General features: G+C 37.7%; 1 protein-coding gene and 1 pseudogene across 2 annotated transcripts in view; both read left to right on the top strand.

The window, feature by feature from the left end:
• Window positions 1–6341, top strand: part of DPH6 (diphthamine biosynthesis 6) — a 198283-nt gene extending 191942 nt beyond the window's left edge. Inside the window, exon 9 of the mRNA XM_086710304.1 lies at window positions 5497–6341. Coding sequence (XP_086566430.1) covers window positions 5497–5778 — 282 coding nt within the window. The 3' untranslated portion in view covers window positions 5779–6341. The remainder of the gene's footprint in view (window positions 1–5496) is intronic.
• Window positions 6342–6491: 150 nt separating this feature from the next.
• The window catches only part of LOC147580158 (uncharacterized), a 243780-nt pseudogene continuing 226299 nt past the window's right edge, over window positions 6492–23972 (top strand). Inside the window, exons 1-3 of the transcript XR_015251957.1 lie at window positions 6492–6518; window positions 6628–6771; window positions 7804–7935. The product of XR_015251957.1 is annotated as an uncharacterized LOC147580158 (transcript). The remainder of the gene's footprint in view (window positions 6519–6627; window positions 6772–7803; window positions 7936–23972) is intronic.

Raw genomic sequence — 23972 nt, 5'->3', positions numbered from 1 at the left:
GGTTGCCTATTAGTTTTGTTGGTTGTTTCCTTTGCTGTAAATGCACAATGTTAAAGACACAATTATGCCTATGGTATGATTATAGATGTTTAAAATTTATGCGCCTGAAAAAAGGACAGAAAGAAACATGGAGAATGATTTGTTAGGAAAGAATTCTAGATTTTTCGCTTCTTTTTTAAATTGTTTTTTAATGTTTATTTATATTTTGAGAGAGAGAGAGAGGGACAGAGACAGAGAAAGAATTTGAAGCAGGCTCCAGGCTCTGAGCTGTCAGTAGAGAGCCCGTCACCGGGCTTGAACTCACGAGCCATGAGTTCATGACCTGACCTTAAGTCAGATGCTTAACCAATTGAGCCACCCAGGTGCCCCTAGATTTTTTGCTTCTAAATTTATCTTTTTTTGTGTGATAAAATTAGGCAATAATATTTTATAATTTCTTAATGGTTTATAATCTAAGGATACAATCTATACTTAACAAGGTAAAGATTGGGAAGAACTTCCCAATTTGCTGCAAATACAAAATTTCTCTGAGAAAACAGTGTAATGCTCTTATTGTTACATTTGACCTTTTTAATATATTAAAGGTGGAATTAGGAATTGAAGTTCTTGGAAGCAGTAAAATAGTTGTGGACAGAATAGAAAAAGAAAGTCTCAAGAAGAATTAATGATAATGCAACACCTCCCCAAAACAGGTCAGTCTCAAATATTATAAATGAGCTAATATCTAATAGTGCTAATATTATTAAATAATATTAGTATTTAATAATATCTATTAATTAGAAAATGGCTACTGTAATCATAGAAAATGTTCACATTGTTATGTTATTTGAGTGATAGTACTTTCACAATGAATGTTAGTGGTATATTGGGTGCCACATTACATCAAAAGTTCTACCCTTATTGAGCAAATACTATCTACTATGATACTTTGCAGCTACATATTTGAGTCTCTGTTGATCTTTTTATATATGTGTATAAGTCCATGGATTGTTGATCCAATTCAAACACATAAAACCTTTTATTGAGAAGTATTTGATATATATCACAGTATAAGTTTAAGGTGTACTGCATGATGGTTTCATTCACATATATAGTAAAATAATCACCACAATAAATTCATCAATAACATCCATCTTCTCATAGATACAATAAAAGAAAAGAAAAAAGAAAGGGAAAACTTTTTCTCCTTATGATGAGAACTCTTAGGACTTACTTTTTTTTTTTTTAATGTTTATTTATTATTGAGAGACAGAGAGAGAGAGACAGAGCATGAGCATGGGAGGGGCAGAGACAGGAGGAGACACAGAATCCCAAGTAGGCTCCAGGCTCTGAGCTGTCAGTACAGAGCCCAACGCAGGGCTCGAACTCACAAACCGCAAGATCATGACCTGAGCCAAAGTAGGACACTTAACCGACTGAGCCACCCAGGTGCTCCAGGATTTACTTCTTAACAACTTTCCTATATAATGTACAGCAGTGTTCACTGTAATCATATTGTACATTACATCTCTACTATCTTTTTTCTAATAGTGTAACCAAGGGGTAAGGATTCACGTCCCTTTAAAAATAAGATCCTCCACTGCTTTAAAAGTGATTTCCCTGGATTAGGTTCAAAAGTAGTTCAAGTTCAGTTTGAAATAAGATAGAAACTGCTATCTGCTTATATTTTTGTACCTTCTTTAACTGTAACATAATACATAAATAGTGAATTTTCTATATTTTTTATAACTAAAGTTCAGAACAAAATGATGGGCTTTGGTAACCTATTTTTTATTTTATTTATAATGTAGACCATGGTGCACATGTAGGAAAATATTTTACACAATATCATATCATATATTATTTAATTGCTTCTTTTTATTGATTCAGTTTGATATCTATCACTTGGTCATTCACTTCCTTAAATAAGTGAATATTTAATGAGAGAATATAAATCCTTTGGGAATCTTTTCTAAACTTCCTTTTAAGCCTCTCCTGAATTGTATTTACTAGAAGAATGAAGGACAGTAATTGAATCTTCTGAGAACTTTCAATGTACAGCTTTACTTAACTAGAGACTTTCTGTATTTAGGTCAAGTACTTATGTATATTTTGAATTTCTGGTTTACACTTTTGACCCACGTCAATTATAAGCTAAGTTTCCATTCCATTGCAAATAATGGGGCTTTCAGTTTGGAACGAGTATTTTTCTAAAGATAGAGACCATTTTTTATTTTTATTTATTTTTATTTTTCATTTTTTTTAATTTTTTTAAATATGAAATTTATTGTCAAATTGGTTTCTTTTTTTTTATTTATATATGAAATTTATTGTCAAATTGGTTTCCATACAACACCCAGTGCTCATCCCAAAAGGTGCCCTCCTCAATACCCATCACCCACCCTCCCTTCCCTCCCACCCCCCATCAGTTTGTTCTCAGTTTGTTCTCAGTTTTTAAGAGAGAGACCATTTTTTAAATGGATTTAGGATTGGCAGTTATATTTTCTCTTTGTACTTAGTATATGTCCCGCCACTCCTTTTTCTTTCTAACCTGGCTTCCCTTTATCATCAGATGCTTCTGAAAAGGAAAGGTACCTTTCTGAATCATAAACTTCTGAAAAGGAAAGGTACCTAATAATAAAACATAGACTTGATGTTTTAAACTTACCTTGTTTGATTACTTCAGGTTTAATTATAAGTTATTTCATCTGCCTAAACACAGCTAACTGTTATTAAAAATGGAAAGTAACGAGTGCCTTATCCAGGAAAAAATCTAGATTAATCAGTTTAGTCCCATTAATTTTGAGTAGCCTTCTATATGCAAAGCTTCCTACCTCTCCTCAATTTTTTCTTAATAAAATTATATTTTCCACATGAGAAACAAATGTTGCTAGGTATTGTTTTAAATATCATATTTTCTAAATGTTAGAAATAGATCACATGGGCATTTATTGCTTTGGCATATTTTTACAGTTTTCCTATTAAATTATATCATTAGCTAGATGAGAGGGGAGATCACTTTTCTCTTGGTGACTGCAGACGTCACAGTATATATAATATTGCAGAGGCATTTACTAGGCATTCAATAAATATTTGTTGAGAGGCACCTGGGTGGTTCAGTCGGTTGAGTATCATTCTCTTGATTTCGGCTCAGGTGGTGATCCCAGGGTTGTGGGATAAAGCCCCGCATCAGGGTCCACTCTGAGTAGAGCCTGCTTAAGATTCTCTCTCTCTGTCCTTCTTCTCCTCTCTCCTGCTCCTTCTAAATACATACATGCATACATACATACATACATATTTGTTGAATTAAGTTGAGGTGAATTATTCATCTCCTTAAATTTGTCAGAGGAAGATTGATTTAAAAGCCATCTTTTACAGCAGTCGAGCCCTACTATTCATTGTCACCATAGATAAAATAGTTATTGGAATATGAGGTAGTATATAATAGAAAATAAGGCAGCAATATAACTAAAAGGACCTCATGCACTGTTGTGTTATGGGCATCATCTCTTTTTATCTGTGTGCAGATATTAATATAAGTTAGCGTTGACTATTCACAGAAAGAAAAGTGAACACATGGGAGATAATTCATTGGCAACTACTGAATCTTAAAGTCAAAATCCTTCTCTATTGCTTAGTGGAGATTTTAAATTAAATAACATTGGATACTTAAGAATTTTACCTGTTAATAATTCATATGGCAATTAATTACTAAGACATATTTAGATCAGGTGTGTGGATTTTGCTTCAGCCATTTATTGTACTATCTGCTAAGATATCTTACACTTTGTTATAGTTCATCGAACTATAGTTTGTCAAAGTTCAATAAACCATCATTGACAAGATAGTTGATGATATTAAAGAATTATTTTTTTAGGTGTGATAATTGTATTGTGGTTGTATTTAAAAAGAAAAAAATGAGTTTTCTGCCTTAACTTACTGAAGTATATACTGATGAAATGGTATATCTGGGATCCTTCAACATAATCACGGTGAGGATAAAGAGGTGGGTGAAAGTACAGATGGAAAGATTAGCTTTGAATTGACAAATGTTAAAGCTGAGTGGGAGGAATACTAGGCTGAGTCTCATTCTTCGTTTGACTGTATCCAAAGGAAGGAAGTCAGACAACCCATGAATTACAGAACCTCTATTTAATATTATTGAGAAAAACAGACCTGATGGGCATGAATTAATCATCTTTGACTCCTCTAAAATTTACTGGTTAGTTTTTTAGGAAAGCATTTAACATTTTTTCTCAAGTTCATATTATGAAAACCCATATAATAAGAAAAGTATATTTTGACATGAAAACCCAGTTTAAAAAACCACTTGGAAACCAATTTGAAAACCTAGAGGAAAAAGTACTTTATTTTCTATTGTGATACACAAGTTTACCTTTCATACATATTTTACGTGTGTCTACTTTAAACCAAACTTTATTAGAAACCCAGTCGTCTGTTCTTTAAAATAAACTTAGTTTTCATCTTTTAAAAGCTGATGTTTTGGGTTACCTGGGTGGCTCAGTCGGTTAAGTGTCCTACTTCAGCTGAGGTCACGATCTCATGGTTTGTTATTTCCAGCCACGCGTTGGGGTCTGTGCTGACAGCTCAGAGCCTGGAACCTGCTTTGGATTCTGTGTCTCCTCTTTGCTCCACCCCTTCTCACACACACACACACTCTCTCTCTCTCTCTGTCTCTTTCTCCTTCAAAAATAAACATTAAAAAATTTTTTTAAGCTGATGTTTCTTTTAGAGCTGAAATTACAGAATCTCAAATTAGTACACTTCTCTATTCCATTTTTAAAATTAGAGGACTTTGAAGAATTAAGAATGGCTATCTATCATATTTGGTGCCCATTAGATCACTATAGTAATTTAGACCCATAACACCCATGTGCAAGAACAAATTTAATCCAGATTGAACACAAATTTCATTTCTTACAAGTATGCCCAGTACTTTAAGTTTGTTCATTTATATTACTTTGTCCTACTTTACACAACATTTATGTACTAATTTATTTAATTGAACTCATTTATTAATGGTGCTGACACATGAGTTTCTAATGCTGGCCTGATACTGCATGATCAACCTTTTCTCCTACTGGAATTTTTAAATTTTTAAAGATTTTTTTTTTTATTGATGCTCTCTTTGTGTCTCTTATGCTTTTAGCAGCCATATATTTTTCCTTTTCTCTTAAGCACTTCACCACCCAACTCTACACTGCTGTAGTATAACGCCTTTGTTCCTTTGTATGATTGTGATACACCAAGGATTTGTGCGATAGTTGTAGCTCTTCTGTTCTTCTCCGCCGCTCACAGACCGCATGGTGTCACCAACATCAACTTGCTTGCCATTCCCAGATAATCGCGTTTTCCTATGAATGGGTAAACTTTTTGCTTTTCCTCTCAGTTTTATCATGAGTAAATGTAAATTCTACTTACCTCTCCGATTTCAGCTTTTTTAAAAAGCTTCCTGAGTCATCATTTCTTATTCTGCTCACTAATCTTTTTTCTTAGCATTTGGAATCCTCAGACAAGCTGTTTATGGGTAGCCGTTCATGTGAGGTGAACCGTAATGAGGACAATGTCCTCACTGTAACAGGGGAAGAAGACCAAGGTGAAACTCCACCTCCCATTGGAAATCATGGAGTCACCTTCTACAAAACAGTGAGTCTATATTTTACTCAGTTACATGCTCTTTCTCCTTTATTACTTTGTACTGTAACAATATATGAGTACACACATAATTACGAACTTGCCCTTATGACTTTTTACCACCTAATTTTTGCAGAATATTAACAACAACAATAATAATAAACAATGTTACCGAGCAGTTATTCTGAGTTGGACACTTTTCTGAGGGCTCCATACATATTATATGATGTCATGTGATTTAATTCTAAAGTACCAATTACTGAATGTATTACTAAATATGTCACTGTTACCATTTTGCACAGCTGGTAAGTTGTAGAGTGAGAATTCAGACATAAGTATCTGACCTCAAGGCCTGAGCAGTTTTAACCACTATGATATATGGTCTTTTTAAAAAAATACAATTAAGACAATGTGTTTGTTCGTGATGCTGAAGCAACCATTTGAAAAATGTTCAATTAATCCAAACCAGATTGTTCTTTATTGAGGTGAAAAAATAATTACATTATTTTCCATTTAAATAATTTTGTACTGCTGACACAATGTGAAAATTAGTTGTCATAAACACCTATTTAGGTGATACTCTTTCTTTCTCTTTTTTAGCATCATTGCCCTCTTCTCTTTCCTCTTTTTCTTTAAATTTCAAGTGCATTCTTTTGCCTGGTTTAAACATTAATTTCTTCAGAAAGTACACACACACACACACACACACACACACACACACACACACAGAAATGTTAATTGGAAAGGAAATTGGATTGGTTACATGAACACAAATTATTTTTATAAATTAGATTGTTTGCAGCTTTTTTTAAATTTAGGAATAATAATGAATTTTAGGAAGCAAAAACTTTGAATTTATGAAGAGTCTTACTAATCTCCATCCTGTGAGCTGATTCAAAGTCATGTAGTGAAAGCTTTTGTAGGTGACCTAGCATCTGAGGTACAGGTGTCTGATGCCCTTGTCACATGCTGTCATCTCACCTCTGACCCTAGCTACAGCAGTACCGAACAGCCCTAGGCCCACTGACAGTGTTCTGCCCGAAGCATGAGCTGTGCATTCCTCCATTCTTCTTCCCTGAGGCTTTCTCTGAAGCCAGCGGACCTCACTCAGCCCTTACGCCAGGAAAGCCTGAAAGGGTGAGGGAGTCACTGCAACAGCCCTCAACTAATGGGAAACAGGGTATTGTGAATAAAGGCACCAGCCTGACATCCTTCAGATAAGCAATTTTAAGGCACTTTCTACAGAGCTCCTCAGAGAATGCCCAGGAGAATTGATCCTCACTTGCCCAGATCATCAGTGAACTCAACAGCATTATTGGTTTTTCTTTCCCTCTCTCATTCCCCACGCCTCCTTCACTCTGTTTCCTAGGATTCACCTCCCAAAGAAATTACCTACAGCCAAGTTCATATTTTAGACTGTTTAGGGACAACATAAACTAAAACAGGAATTTGTAACTGTATGTTCAGATAATTTACATAATCCAACATTCTTTTGAACTCTGCATTTTAATTTCAAAATTTCGATGATTCTCTTTGATAATCTTTTTAGCCCTATATACATGTTACATAGTGACATGATTTATCTGTTTCAGGGAGATGATATATGTAGGTATACCTGAAGTGTACACTTTCATGCTTCAAATCTGTATTTAAAAGTAAAAGCTTATGGGGCGCCTGGGTGGCGCAGTCGGTTGGGCGTCCGACTTCAGCCAGGTCACGATCTCGCGGTCCGTGAGTTCGAGCCCCGCGTCAGGCTCTGGGCTGATGGCTCGGAGCCTGGAGCCTGTTTCCGATTCTGTGTCTCCCTCTCTCTCTGCGCCTCCCCCGTTCATGCTCTGTCTCTCTCTGTCCCAAAAATAAATAAACATTGAAAAAAAAAAAAAAAAAGTAAAAGCTTTTGAAATCATTGGGAAAACATGTTACTATATGTTTACCTCCTCCAACTATGCACACAGTTCACTTGTTAAAATCCAATGATAAGGGAAGGGATGTGTTTCTTCAACTTGACATTTTATTCTGCAGGATGTTATTTTTTCCAGGAATTCTGTTTTATGGGACTATATTAAGAAAGTGTTGACTTGATATCTGTCAGTGTAGGTTTCCTTTACTACTTTCTTTTTTTCTTTTTCTTCTTCTTCTTTTTTTTTTTTTTTTTTTGGTCTTTTTCAGGTCAAAAACCAGTGTGTTCAGGAAAATCTCCAAGTGGTTACCAGTGGATTAGCAGTATCACAGCCCATTTTCTCTCATTCAGTGGATAAAGTATTACAAGTGCAGTTGCTCAAGCCTTTTCTTTTCTCCAAGGTGCTAATCTAGTTAAGTACTTAGCGGTAAGGAACCTGCTTTTAAAATTCAGAAAAGGAATAAACAGGTTTATTTATTTTTCTTTATTCTAAGCCTCCCCCAAATCTATGAATGTCTGGTATTAAATGACCTTTAGTGGTGAGAATCAACTGTCTGGTGATATGAGTTTATTTGGAAATTCATTAACACCAGGGTGGTAGGGAGAAAAAGGAAAACCTGTGGATTTAAATTACCTCTGAGATGTATTGAAAAGCTTTATGCAAATACCCACAGCTCCTTTCTAGAGCCAGCTCTCCTAGATGCCTGTGTGCGTGCACGCCAGCCGTGTTGTCTGCTTCCTAAAATGCTTTTGTTAACACCATAATTTTAAATTAAGTTTTTCAGAAAGCTGTTCCTGCTGTACATTTTGGCATCTAAGATTAGGTCAGTGGCCATAAATCTCATTTATGTACTTAATGCAAAGGAGATACTGCTGTCTTGGGAATCATGTGAGCCAGATCCCTTACTTTGCCCCTCTTACAAGATATTGACATATAAAACAAAATGCTCCCATTTTGTTTTGCATCTTTCTTCATTTAAAACTTTAAATAAAGAATGTTTATGCAGGGTTCTTTTTCATTCATAAAAATGGAAATCACCCTCAGCGTCTGCATGAGTAGGCTTGTATTCTTGTTCACGAATTCACATGATAGATTGGCCCATAAAACCTTTACATTTGGCTTGTGCAGCTGAGTTCATGGCTGAATACAGAATGATAAAGAAGCTTTAGCATTTTGCGGAAAGAAAAGAAATCAGGCCTTCTAGATGGCCCTTAAGCTAGCTTTTAACTGCCTGGAAATCAGCTAGAAACATATAATCAAACTTGCCATTAGAAGTACTGCGTTTAGTGCAAATCTGTGGAGCATAATCTGTAAATTAATGCAAAGGGATTTTTTGACATTTATTTGGTTTTCATTATATTTCATGGAAGTCTGCCAATCCAAACATATTTTTGTTATTTTTTGTTTCTTTTTTCTTTTTTACCTTTCTATCCATCAGAAGTTAAAATAGAAATGATGGATTGTGTCACTGGCCAGTCCAGCAGCCTATTTCTTTCAACACATTACTGTTGTATTTACTGTTTTAGCTATATTGTTTTCAATTTCTGGCAAAATAGTCGGTTTTTGATCCTGGGTAGAAAATGTCAGTGCTCACATTTCCTGTGGGGTTTTGGCCTTTTTGTGAAAAGGTAGGAGAGAGCTAAATGAATTATGATGCTGTCATCTGAAGAAACCACAGTGTATTTCTTTGCCAAATTTTAGCAAGAACAGAGCTGATCATCTGCTAGTGTAAACCTTTCCTTGAACCCTACCCGTGGTTCACTCAGGCTTCTGCCTGTTCTCTTTCATGCTGTGAGAACGTAGCCCACAGAAGTCCTTTTAACCTTCCCTTCCCAAGGTTAATTGATTTAATAACCCGCCAAAGAAGATAAATTTTGCCAGAGGAATTCAGAAGTCTACATTTAAGAATTTAGAATTTCACAAGTGAGCTGAAGTAATATTAAAATTAAGACTGAGTTGCTTCTTAATGTTTATTACTGTCTTGAAAGCTGACACTCCTCCCATCCTTCACAACTCTATCTCCCATCCCTATATTTTATCGAATAACAAATATTGCCAGATAGCATTTGTGTGTTATAATCTTAGAAGTCAATACATCCTGGATGTGAATAATTGCTAGCACACACTGTAGGCATCTGATACTGTGCTTCGCCAATGCTTAAGTCCTCCCCGGTGACCATTAGTTTATACTTTTCTAATATATTTCACTGACCCCCAAGGAAGTGTCTTTGCTTGCACTCAATGGCATTACGTTCCCACCTATTTGGAATAAATCTCAATATGAAGGATTGTGACCTATGAGGATTCTTCAGCTTAATTTTTTAGCAATCATTTTGGAGCACTAGTTTCAAATAACTTTTCAGGACTTAACTTTGATTTATCTTCCTTGATAAATTATTTTAAGTCTTTGTTTCCTCTTATCACCTATTTCTTTCATCACCTTTTCTTCTTTTGACCAGCTGTATCCTAGGACTCCTTCTTTTCATAACTTTCATCGAGCAAACACTTTCTTAGTATCTATCCTGTGCCAGGAACTGTGCTAAATGCTGGGCGTACCACAGAGAAGGAAACGGACTTGTTGTCTGCACTCACAGGATTTAGAGTCTAGTGAAAATAATACCCATAACAAAATAGGTATGAGAGACGGAGAGACAGAGAGAGAGAGCAATGCACCTGACCTAGATCTCGGGGGGATTCAGGTGTCTTGGGAGTTATCAGGTGAAGATAGGAGAAAGAAGGAGAAAAATGCTGCCTTGTCAAAGACAACAAATAGCCTTATGAGATCTAGAAACAAGAGAGAGTATGATGCCACAGAGGGCCAGAAGGCAGACAAGGGAGGCAGAAAATTTTGAACATAAGTCAACCTACAAGCATGTGTTGAGCAGGTATTATGTGCGGTACTATGTCATGCCATTGAGATGTAAAGACAACTAAGGAATAGGTCCTACCTTCAGAGAGCTTACAATCTACTGGCAAGAGTGTGTATTCAATTTGTATTTAAGGATTAAGATGAAGGTTTTTTTGCAGAAGAAAAAAAAAAAAGCTTTGGAGATTGTTCAGACTTGTACTTTTATCCCATGAAGACTCTTCCAGCCACCTCACCCTGCCTTAGCTGCATAAAAGGCAGTTGCTTGAAAACTGTCCTGGGTATGTTTTTTCCCAGATATGACAGCCTCCACCTTTTCACAATCAGGAAATAAGAAACTCAATATCATTTTTCCACAACGTATCCCTAACTTTATCCCAGTGAGTGGAAGTTTCGATGGTTCCTGTTATGCGAAGATAAATGAACTAACCAGAGCAGCCTCCTAAGTTTAGGAGGGTTTAATAAACAAGGTACAGTCATAGTACCATGCCCTTATAACTTAGAGGTTCCATAAAAGATGTTTTGTCAGGAGTCAGGCAGATAACAAAGAATGAAATGGGTCAGATAGAAGATGACAAGTTTCGATGTTTACTGGGGCAAAGTAGAGTTAAACCAAAGAGTTCAATCTAAGGTTATTCAAAATACCCTATTCATTGAACAAAATGTGGACATAAGATACCTGAATCAACTCACCTGTCCCATTCTATAGGTGAGGAAACTGAGGACTGAAGAAGTTTAGAGACCAAAGGCTGACAGCAAGTTACCAGCAGGGATGGGACTGGAGCGCATATCACCTGACTTCCAGTTCAGAGACTCTCAACATTGCTTATAGGACCTTCCCTGGAGATTTTAGTCAGGACTTTTTGGTAGTAAGATTATAATGATTTTGGAAAGTCAATTTTAGAAAGCCTTTACAAAGCACCTAGATTATAACCACTCAGCAAGAACTAACGTGTTTAATACTTCAAAAACTTGCAACATCTTAAATTGCAGCACAAAGCAAATGGGGAACCAGTCAGTAGAAGTTCAAAAGGCAAAATGTGAATGATTAACACAGCTTCCTTTTACAGAAGTTTCAGACATTGTATAGGGCCTTTGCACTTGCAATTTAGCCTGCCTGGAACATTCTTGCCTTACTTTGTGCCCCTAGGGGCATGTCACCTTCTCAGGGAGGCCTGCCTTGGCTGCCCTATCTAGGAATGCCACATACTCACTCTAATATCTTGTCTGTGCTTCCTTGTTTTAAACGTCTCAATAACACTTGTCCTTATCTAACATAGGGTATATTTTGCTTCTTCCACTCTGCTTATACTCTGTTCCTCAGCTAGAGATGTAGGCTACTGGGTGGCCTCATGAGAGCAGGCATACTTGCATCCAAAAGATAAGCCCACATGCAGGCCTGGGCGCATGGCCAGAGCCCATATAATCAGAGCTTATACACAGAATCAGGAAAAAAATATATATTGTCACTAGGACTGGGGACATATACTGCAGCTAGCAGTGATCAGGAATCTAGATGCTTATCCATAAACATCAAGTGATAACCAAGAATCACCAAAAATTTGAGGAAAACCAACACAGGCACAAAAGACAGGCATCGTATTCAACACACAGGAATAATTTACCTGTTTGGGAAGATGAGTTGAGAAGCAGAAGAAAACTAATTATTACCATTAGCATCAGATAAATTACAGAAGGTACAGCTGACTTAACAAAAAGGGCTGCTGTTGTAACAGTGAGTCAATTGTAAACAAAATGAAACCTTGGTATTGGGATGCATGGCAGGAAGAACTGATCTAAACATCAGCTTAAGGAGCTGGAAGGTTAAGCTGAGGAATTTTTACACAACCCAGTGCAAAAATTGCAGAGATGGAAAAGTACAGGAACTTGTGTGTGGCGATCTTTATTCTCTTCTTGGGGTTTACAGGTTCCTCAGCTTCAATGTGATTTGTGTGTATATGCTCAGTGCTTGGAAGACAGGGCATAGGCAATGTTTGAAATCATAGAGAGAGCTGCTAAAAAGCATCAGGAATAACAGAAATAGCAAAGCCAGAAGGCACGAGAGGAAAGAGTGGTTTTGTATTTAACTAACTTATGCCCTTATTTTTTATGCTATTTTTCGTCTATTGGGTTTATCGTTCCCTTGACTTCTAAAGTTAGCAATTTCTATCTTTAGGTCTTTTGGAAGATGACTTATAACTTTATACAGTACATGCATATCTCTACTGATTTAGCATCTTCAGACACTCTCTAATGATTCCTCACTAAAAACAGGAATTGGCTAAATTTTTTTAAATTTTTAAAATGTTTATTTATTTGTGTGTGTGTGAGAGAGAGAGAGAGAGTGCAAGGAGGGGAGGGGCAGAGAGAGAGAGGGAGACGGAGGATCTGAAGCAGACTCTGCACTGACAGCAGAGAGCCCAGCGTGGGGCCCAAACTCATGAACCATGAGATCATGACCTAAGCTGAGGTCGGATGCTTCACTGACTGAGCCATCCAGGCACTTTGCTAGATTTTATTTAATACTTACTATGTGCCAGGCACTGTATTAACTCATCTATCCTCACAACAACCCTATGAGTTAGGTACTGTTGTCATCCCCATTTTACAGATGATGAAACTGAGGTATCTAAAAATTAATTAGGCTAAATTCACACAAGTAGTCAGTTGGTGAGATAAACAGAAGTACTCTGGCTCTCATGCTTCTGCCTTTAACTTCTATGCTATATGACCTCTCCATAGGTCAGTGATGTACCTACATTATAAGGCTGTCATTGAAGGATTGTGTTAAAAAAATATAGGTACTTTTCTCAAGCTACTTAGCTATGAAATTTTAAGTGAAAAGTTAAGTGTAGAAATTTGTCAGATGTTGTCAAATAAATTATTTCCAATGGAATCCTAATGACAGCATTTTCTAGGTGCTGAAGCAAAGCAAATACTTACTGGATGGGTTCTGGTGCTGCATTTAGTTTTAATTAGTGGCTGAAAATAATTTCTCAGTGTTGTTAGAGCAATTTAATAATGGGATAACTCTAGAGCAGTAATCCTCCTTACAAATAAATTCACCTTGAGCAAGCCATACATAAAAGTGAAATGATACCACTTAGGGTAAACAATAGGCTTTTGTTAACGTGTCTAAATGTGGCAGTAACTAAAGAGGTCAGCTGGCAAGGACACTGTTTTGGAAAGCTACTGACTTTAGGAACAAAGTGATGCTGACAGTCACCTCTGCTGTTCAGATCTGGAAGTTTGATGGCAACCTGTGTTCTCTCTGTAAACAAAAATATCCCAAGAAAAAAAAAGAAACAAAATGTTTTCCCCTTCATTTCCCAAATGGCACCTTTTCTTGGCTGTCGTCCCACAAATATGTTCATTGAAACAAAACCAAAAAACTGTTTTAAGCGAGACGTAAAACCAAAATTCTCTATAAGAAAGATGATTCAAAGGCATTCATAGGAAAATGACACGTCTAAGGCGTATTATATCTTAATAACATCATAGAATGGATGTTATTCTGTAATAGATTCTAAGAATAGATGATATTCTTTATTTCTTAAATAGAATGTTCTTTTAAATGCCATATTCAGAATTGGACCTTAACTTTTTAAGAATCCAGCTTAATTACTTAATGTCTGCATTGTATAACATTTGACAAGGCGGAATTTAGCATCTTTTTCAAACTCATCCATGAGCATTGTCTTCATTATTTTTCCTTTATTCTTTCACTGTGTTTGAATAATATATGTGAGTGAAAAAACTCAAAAATTCAATGAAAATCCAGGTGTTTCCAAAAATATTCATAAATTCATTCAGAAAGCTACTTGGATTCCTGAAATCAAGTATATGTTAATCTGACTTTCAGAGACATATCATATAGTTCAAAACAGAAGAACAAGTTTATAATCTAATAATTTCCCACCTGTCAAGGATGTGGCCCAGAATATATAACAAACTGGAAAATATGGAAGAGAAGTTGAGAGATATGGAAGAAAAATGTGGGCCCCACTTTAAAATAAACAGAACACACATCGGTGGTAGAGGAGAGATATTTTATAAAATAGAAGAAAATTGTCCTTAGTTTGAGAAGACATAATCATTCGGACTAAAACTTCCACCCAAAACTACACTTGGATGCTCTCAGGGTTATTATCTACCACTTCAAAGAAAAAGACAAATGCAGTAACACAGAAAGGATGGTGAGAGAAAATGTTTAAAAATACAGGTGACATGACCAAAACTTATTAGAAGATGGTGGCTGTGCAAATGGAGAAGCTGGAAGAAATGTGTCTGTCCAGTCACCTGTGCATGAATGAAATGATATTGGGAGAATCACTTTAGTGAAATCCATACAACTGCTTTGTATCATTTTGTTGATGTATTAACACAAAGAGCAAGAATCAAGTACACAGATGAGTGAATTTTCACAAAGTGCTCACACCTGCATAATTGCTATGTAGGCCAAGGAATAAAACTTCATCAGGACTGCAGAAGTCCTCCCCTCAGCTTTGTGACTTTCCCAGTCACCATTCCTTCCCCTTCCCTGAAGGTGAGCACCGTTCTCACAATTAATACCACAGGTAATTAGGAGTGCTTGTTTTTGAACACTACACAAATGAAAACGTTCATTCTCAGGTATTCTGTTGTGCCTGGCTTCTTTCTTTCTTTATTTTTTTTAATTTTTTAACGTTTATTTATTTTTGACAGAGAGAGAGAGAGAGACAGAGCATGAGTGGGGAGGGGCAGAGAGAGAGGGAGACACAGAATCCAAAGTGCCTGGCTTCTTTCATTTCATTTCTCGCAACATTATGGTGATGAGAGTCTTCCATGTTGTTGTAAAGACAGCTTGGGTTCATCTTTTCTTTTAAATCTTTTTCTGAAGAGTATTCCTTTGTGTGGATATACTACACTTTATCCATTCTAGGATGGACTTCTGGGCATTAAATGGCTAGTACAAATAATTGTGCTATGAATACTCTTCTATGGAACTTTTGTTTACATGTGTATGCATTCTCATTGAGTAGAATTTCTGGGTTTTCTAAAGTGTGTGAAACAATTTGAATTCCTACCAGCAGTTTAGTAGAGTTCCATTTGCCCCATAGCCTCACCAACACTTACAATGTCAGTCTTTTTAATACTTGCCGTCTTAGTGAGTTCATGGTGGCATCTCATTGTATTAATTAGTAGTCCTGTAATTGCTTGCTTTTTAGCCATCTGGAAATCCTAAAGTGTTTGTGTAAGTCTCTTGTACATTCTTTTACAAGATTATCTGTCATACTTTTTAATTGATCACTAAGAGCCTTCTTACTATTTTAAATGTAAGCCCTTTGTCAGAGATGCGTGTTGCAATATCATCTTCTATACTGTGGCTTCCCTTTTCATTCTCAGTGATGTCTTTTGGTGAACAATTTATTCTTTTTTTCTTTTTCTTTTTTTTTTTTTTTTTTTTTTTTTTGTCTTTTAAGGTTAATGCTTTTTGTGTCTCATTTAAGAAAAATATTTCCCTATCTCAAAGTCATGAAGACCCTGTTATCTTCCAAAAGTTGTATCTTTCGTATTCCAAATATGGACTCTGAACATTTGGTTAAATTACTGTTTTAAAACATTGAACCAGGGGCGCCTGGTTGGCTCAGTTGGTTAAGCGTCCAACTTCGGCTCAGGTCATATTCTCACGCTCCATGAGTTCGAGCCCCACGTCAGGCTCTGTGCTGACAGCTCAGAGCCTGGAGCCTGTTTCAGATTCTGTGTTTCCCTCTCTCTTTGGCCCTCCCCTGTTCAGGCTGTGTCTCTCTCTGTCTCAAAAATAAATAAACGTTAAAAAAATTTTTTTTAAACGTTGAACCAATTTATATGCCTATAAAATATGTGCATGAATTCCAACTTTTCTCACACACTTGCCAAAATTTGCACAATTATTAATATCTTTTACTTTTACTAATATGGTAAGGTATAGCTTTCTATAGTTATTCAAATTTTCAAGATATTTAGGACACACAAAAATGATAAAGAATATATTTTTAAAGTATCCATAGTACTTTTTTTTCAATATAGTCTAGTTGAAAGAGAATTTTCTGAATTCAAGAGACCAAGTACTTTAAACGTTGTGGTTACATTGTTTCTTGCTTATAAAGTTAGCAGGGTAACAGATTCTGACAAAGTTGCTGGCAAGGTAAATTTTCACAAGTAGCTGTCTCAAATCATTTTTTCATAACATGTGCATGACTAAACAAACTTTTTCTTGCAAATCAATTTCTATGACAAAAATTATATTTTCAGCTAGAAATTCCTAGTTGAAAATTCTCGGCATTAACGTGTCATAAATCCAGATAGCCCAATGGGATAATGAAAAGGATAATCTCCAAAGAATTAAAAAGCAGTGAAGTGCATCTTGATGCTCCCAGAGTAGCATTCCTTAGCACCCTGACCCACTACAGACTTGTCGGGAGGAAAAGGGAGATTGCCACAGTAGCAGATAGCCTTCATCTTCTGGGGAGCTATGAATAATAGTGGACCTTTCAGCCCATCTCTTATCTACTACTGTTTGTGGGGATAGCTGCATATAATCAGGACACCTAGTATTCTCAGCATCGTAGTGCAAGGACTTCAGTATCCCTAGACCATCAAGAGTGGAAGCAGCTCCATCCCAAGTGTTCTCAGTAGGCAAGCAAACCAGCCAGGTGTTGCCAGCAAGTGAGTCAGGTATCTTTTAGCACCTGTTTGTCATCCTTACGGAATAGCCGTGGGTTGAAAATTCCAAATCCTAAAAGTAGATGTATTTTGTATAACATGAGTTTCAATTCAAGATCTCCAGCTGTCAGACCTATTGAAAACATAGATGTGAGTGAGGGAAGTTTCTAATTCTCTGTTACTTCTAGACTAGGAGCAGTTGGAGAAGGATTCTGACATGGGAGCTTCAGATTCTCTGCTTTATAATGGTATCCTCTGTCTCCTAGGTGTAAATGCTGTTGAGTGCCACATTTAGCAAACGATCACCAACCAGAAAGGAATGGCAAGAGCTCATCTGGGCCCAATCTCTATTCTTGAGCAGAATTATACTTGAACTTGGAAAAATAGCAGTGCTTTCTTTGAAAAAATATAAAGAATGAAACTCAAAAATCTTTCCAATAGTCAAATATTTCGGAATTCTTATAGCCAGAAGTTCTAATAAATGGGATTTTTTTTTAATTTAAGACTAAATATTTAATCCTTGCTTAGAGATCTCACTTTTAACTTTTTATCTTTGGCTTACTTTTAAGTATTAAATTGCATATCAAGCTATGACACATTAGAATAATTTTAATTCATTTTCTTAGTACTTTAAGAAAGACTATCACCGATGAATGTTGAATAAGAGAAGTTAGTGCCCTGCCCTGGCCCAAATAAATGGATCTGGCAAGACAAGAATATCGCTGTTTGCTGGCACAAGAAATAAATTGTTATTTTGACATAATTTTTTAGTGTGTAAGAATGACATAATATTAATTTAGAAAACAGCTTAAGATCCTCAAATGGAACTGTTTGTAACTTATTATTTTGTTTTGTAGCTATTTTCTTTTATTCAGAATATATCGTATATGTTAAATCCTATTCCTTTTGTCACTTTACTGATAATTAGCTGCTCAGTTATCTTCTCAGCATTGTTTGTCTGTGATTCTCAGTTCTAACTGAATCACCTTAAAGGAGAGAGAATTTCTCCCAAGTTCCTTAACAACTGAGTTCTATAAAGTCAGTGGTCATCCCAGGACTAACTTCATCCCAAGAATTTTATTGCCCTTTTCTGTTTTATTTGTAATCTTCAGTCTCCTCAGATGTGGTTCTGGTTTCTAGCTTCTTTATCACATTAAATCCTTTTGGTGTTTGTTTCCATGAAGATTTATCTCATTATTTTCTAGAGCTTTGGAGAAAGTAAGTGATAGCAATATATGTGAATAATCAACAATCTTGAAGAAAATTGTATTTATCTTAATTTTCTAGTATTTACAATCTAAGGCAAATCAAATAGAAAGTGTTCTAATGTCAGATTTAGCATAAAGGGCATTACAAGAAATTTCAGAGGTCAAGGGGCGCCTGGGTGGCGCAGTCGGTTAAGCGTCTGACTTCAGCCAGGTCACGATCTCGCGGTCCGTGAGTTCGAGCCCCGCGTCGGGCTCTGGGCTGATGGCTCAGAGCCTGGAGCCTGTTTCCGATTCTGTGTCTCCCTCTCTCTCTGCCCCTCCCCTGTTCATGCTCTGTCTCTCTCTGTCCCAAAAATAAATAAACGTTGAAAAAAAAATTAAAAAAAAGAAATTTCAGAGGTCAAAAATAAGATCAATTTGTTTTAATTGAAATTTGGGGAGGAGGGAAGATGGCGGCGTAGGAGGACGCTGGGCTCACCGCACGTCCTGCTGATCACTTAGATTCCACCTACACCTGCCTAAATAACCCAGAAAACCACCAGAGGATTAGAAGAACGGAGTCGCCGGAGCCAAGCGCAGAGGAGAGGCCCACGGAAGAGGGTAGGAAGGGCGGTGAGGCGGTGCGCGCTCCACGGACTGGCGGGAGGGAGCCGGGGTGGAGGGGCGGCTCGCCGGCCAAGCAGAGCCCCTGAGTCTGGCTGAGTCTGGAGAGGCCTGACGGACTGTGTTCCGACAGCAAGCGCGACTTAGCGTCTGGGAGGTCATAAGTTAACAGCTCTGCTCGGAAAGCGGGAAGGCTGGAGGACAAAGGGAGGGAGAGCTGCTGAGCCCCCGGACGACAGAGCTCAGTTTGGTGGGGAACAAAGGCTCTCGCCAGCGCCATCTCCCCCGCCCATCCCCCAGCCAATATCCCAAAGAGAACCAGTTCCTGCCAGGGAACTTGCTCGCTCCGCGCAAACACCCAACTCTGCGCTTCTGCGGAGCCAAACCTCCGGCAGCGGATCTGACTCCCTCCAGCTGCCACAGGGCCCCTCCTGAAGTGGATCACCTAAGGAGAAGCGAGCTAAGCCTGCCCCTCCTGCCCCTGTGCACCTTGCCTACCCACCCCAGCTAATACGCCAGATCCCCAGCATCACAAGCCTGGCAGTGTGCAAGTAGCCCAGACGGGCCACCCCACCCCACAGTGAATCCCACCCCTAGGAGAGGGGAAGAGAAGGCACACACCAGTCTGACTGTGGTCCCAGCGGTGGGCTGGGGGCAGACATTAGGTCTGACTGCGGCTCCGCCCACCAACTCCAGTTATACACCAGAGCACAGGGGAAGTGCCCTGCAGGTCCTCACCACGCCAGGGACTATCCAAAATGACCAAACGGAAGAATTCCCCTCAGAAGAATTTCCAGGAAATAACAACAGCTAATGAGCTGATCAAAAAGGATTTAAATAATATAACAGAAAGTGAATTTAGAATAATAGTCATAGTGCTCGCTTCGGCAGCACATATACTAAAAATAGAATAATAGTCATAAAATTAATCGCTGGGCTTGAAAACAGTGTAGAGGACAGCAGAGACTCTCTTGCTACAGAGATCAAGGGACTAAGGAACAGTCACGAGGAGCTGAGAAACGCTTTAAATGAAATGCATAACAAAATGGAAACCACCACGGCTCGGATTGAAGAGGCAGAGGAGAGAATAGGTGAACTAGAAGATAAAGTTATGGAAAAAGAGGAAGCTGAGAAAAAGAGAGATAAAAAAATCCAGGAGTATGAGGGGAAAATTAGAGAACTAAGTGATACACTAAAAAGAAATAATATACGCATAATTGGTATCCCAGAGGAGGAAGAGAGAGGGAAAGGTGCTGAAGGGGTACTTGAAGAAATAATAGCTGAGAACTTCCCTGAACTGCGGAAGGAAAAAGGCATTGAAATCCAAGAGGCACAGAGAACTCCCTTCAGACGTAACTTGAATCGATCTTCTGCACGACATATCATAGTGAAACTGGCAAAATACAAGGATGAAGAGAAAATTCTGAAAGCAGCAAGGGGTAAACGTGCCCTCACATATAAAGGGAGACCTATAAGACTCGTGACTGATCTCCCTTTTGAAACTTGGCAGGCCAGAAAGAATTGGCACGAGATTTTCAGTGTGCTAGACAGAAAAAATATGCAGCCGAGAATCCTTTATCCAGCAAGTCTGTCATTTAGAATAGGAGAGATAAAGGTCTTCCCAAACAAACAAAAACTGAAGGAATTTGTCACCACTAAACCAGCCCTACAAGAGATCCTAAGGGGGACCCTGTGAGACAAAGTACCAGAGACATCACTACAAGCATAAAACATACAGACATCACAATGACTCTAAACCCATATCTTTCTATAATAACACTGAATGTAAATGGATTAAATGCGCCAACCAAAAGACATAGGGTATCAGAATGGATAAAAAAACAAGACCCATCTATTTGCTGTCTACAAGAGACTCATTTTAGACCTGAGGACATCTTTAGATTGAGAGTGAGGGGATGGAGAACTATTTATCATGCTACTGGAAGCCAAAAGAAAGCTGGAGTAGCCATCCTTATATCAGACAAACTAGACTTTAAATTAAAGGCTGTAACAAGAGATGAAGAAGGACATTATATAATAGTGACAGGGTCTATCCATCAGGAAGAGCTAACAATTATAAATGTCTATGCGCCGAATACCGGAGCGCCCAAATATATAAACAATTACTCATAAACATAAGCAACCTTATTGATAAGAATGTGGTAATTGCAGGGGACTTTAACACCCCACTTACGGAAATGGATAGATCATCTAGACACACAGTCAATAAAGAAACAAGGGCCCTGAATGAGACATTGGATCAGATGGACTTGACAGATATATTTAGAACTCTGCATCCCAAAGCAACAGAATATACTTTCTTCTCGAGTGCACATGGAACATTCTCCAAGATAGATCATATACTGGGTCACAAAACAGCCCTTCATAAGTTTACCAGAATTGAAATCATACCATGCATACTTTCAGACCACAGTGCTATGAAGCTTGAAATCAACCACAGAAAAAAGTCTGGAAAACCTCCAAAAACATGGAGGTTAAAGAACACCCTACTAACGAATGAGTGGGTCAACCAGGCAATTAGAGAAGAAATTAAAAAATATATGGAAACAAATGAAAATGAAAATACAATAATCCAAACGCTTTGGGACGCAGCGAAGGCAGTCCTGAGAGGAAAATACATTGCAATCCAGGCCTATCTCAAGAAACAAGAAAAATCCCAAATACAAAATCTAACAGCACACCTAAAGGAAACAGAAGCAGAACAGCAAAGGCAGCCTAAACCCAGCAGAAGAAGAGAAATAATAAAGATCAGAGCAGAAATACACAATATAGAATCTAAAAAAACTGTAGAGCAGATCAATGAAACCAAGAGTTGGTTTTTTGAAAAAATAAACAAAATTGACAAACCTCTAGCCAGGCTTCTCAAAAAGAAAAGGGAGATGACCCAAATAGATAAAATCATGAATGAAAATGGAATTATTACAACCAATCCCTCAGAGATACAAACAATTATCAGGGAATACTATGAAAAATTATATGCCAACAAATTGGACAACCTGGAAGAAATGGACAAATTCCTGAACACCCACACTCTTCCAAAACTCAATCAGGAGGAAACAGAAAGCTTGAACAGACCCATCACCAGCGAAGAAATTGAATCGGTTATCAAAAATCTCCCAACAAATAAGAGTCCAGGACCAGATGGCTTCCCAGGGGAGTTCTACCAGACGTTTAAAGCAGAGATAATACCTATCCTTCTCAAGCTATTCCAAGAAATAGAAAGGGAAGGAAAACTTCCAGACTCATTCTATGAAGCCAGTATTACTTTGATTCCTAAACCAGACAGAGACCCAGTAAAAAAAGAGAACTACAGGCCAATATCCCTGATGAATATGGATGCAAAAATTCTCAATAAGATACTAGCAAATCGAATTCAACGGCATATAAAAAGAATTATTCACCATGATCAAGTGGGATTCATTCCTGGGATGCAGGGCTGGTTCAACATTCGCAAATCAATCAACGTGATACATCACATTAACAAAAAAAAAGAGAAGAACCATATGATCCTGTCAATCGATGTAGAAAAGGCCTTTGACAAAATCCAGCACCCTTTCTTAATAAAAACCCTTGAGAAAGTCGGGATAGAAGGATCATACTTAAAGATCATAAAAGCCATTTATGAAAAGCCCACAGCTAACATCATCCTCAACGGGGAAAAACTGAGAGCTTTTTCCCTGAGATCAGGAACACGACAGGGATGCCCACTCTCACCACTGTTGTTTAACATAGTGCTGGAAGTTCTAGCATCAGCAATCAGACAACAAAAGGAAATCAAAGGCATCAAAATGGGCAAAGATGAAGTCAAGCTTTCGCTTTTTGCAGATGACATGATATTATACATGGAAAATCCGATAGACTCCACCAAAAGTCTGCTTGAACTGATACATGAATTCAGCAAAGTTGCAGGATACAAAATCAATGTACAGAAATCAGTTGCATTCTTATACACTAACAATGAAGCAACAGAAAGACAAATAAAGAAACTGATCCCATTCACAATTGCACCAAGAAGCATAAAATACCTAGGAATAAATCTAACCAAAGATGTAAAGGATCTGTATGCTGAAAACTATAGAAAGCTTATGAAGGTAATTGAAGAAGATTTAAAGAAATGGAAAGACATTCCCTGCTCATGGATTGGAAGAATAAATATTGTCAAAATGTCAATACTACCCAAAGCTATCTACACATTCAATGCAATCCCAATCAAAATTGCACCAGCATTCTTCTCGAAACTAGAACAAGCAATCCTAAAATTCATATGGAACCACAAAAGGCCCCGAATAGCCAAAGTAATTTTGAAGAAGAAGACCAAAGCAGGAGGCATCACAATCCCAGACTTTAGCCTCTACTACAAAGCTGTCATCATCAAGACAGCATGGTATTGGCACAAAAACAGACACATAGACCAATGGAATAGAATAGAAACCCCAGAACTAGACCCACAAACGTATGGCCAACTCATCTTTGACAAAGCAGGAAAGAACATCCAATGGAAAAAAGACAGTCTCTTTAACAAATGGTGCTGGGAGAACTGGACAGCAACATGCAGAAGGTTGAAACTAGACCACTTTCTCACACCATTCACAAAAATAAACTCAAAATGGATAAAGGACCTGAATGTGAGACAGGAAACCATCCAAACCTTAGAGGAGAAAGCAGGAAAAGACCTCTCTGACCTCAGCCGTAGCAATCTCTTACTCGACACATCCCCAAAGGCAAGGGAATTAAAAGCAAAAGTGAATTCCTGGGACCTTATGAAGATAAAAAGCTTCTGCACAGCAAAGGAAACAACCAACAAAACTAAAAGGCAACCAACGGAATGGGAAAAGATATTTGCAAATGACATATCGGACAAAGGGCTAGTCTCCAAAATCTATAAAGAGCTCACCAAACTCCACACCCGAAAAGCAAATAACCCAGTGAAGAAATGGGCAGAAAACATGAATAGACACTTCTCTAAAGAAGACATCCGGATGGCCAACAGGAACATGAAAAGATGTTCAGCGTCGCTCCTTATCAGGGAAATACAAATCAAAACCACACTCAGGT

Source organism: Puma concolor, chromosome B3 (assembly GCF_028749965.1).
Source record: "Puma concolor isolate L17-30 chromosome B3, mPumCon1.1.hap2, whole genome shotgun sequence".
Taxonomy (NCBI): Eukaryota; Metazoa; Chordata; class Mammalia; order Carnivora; family Felidae; genus Puma; species Puma concolor.
The sequence above is the reverse complement of the archived record's forward strand: the minus strand, read 5'-3'. Positions and strand labels throughout refer to the sequence as shown.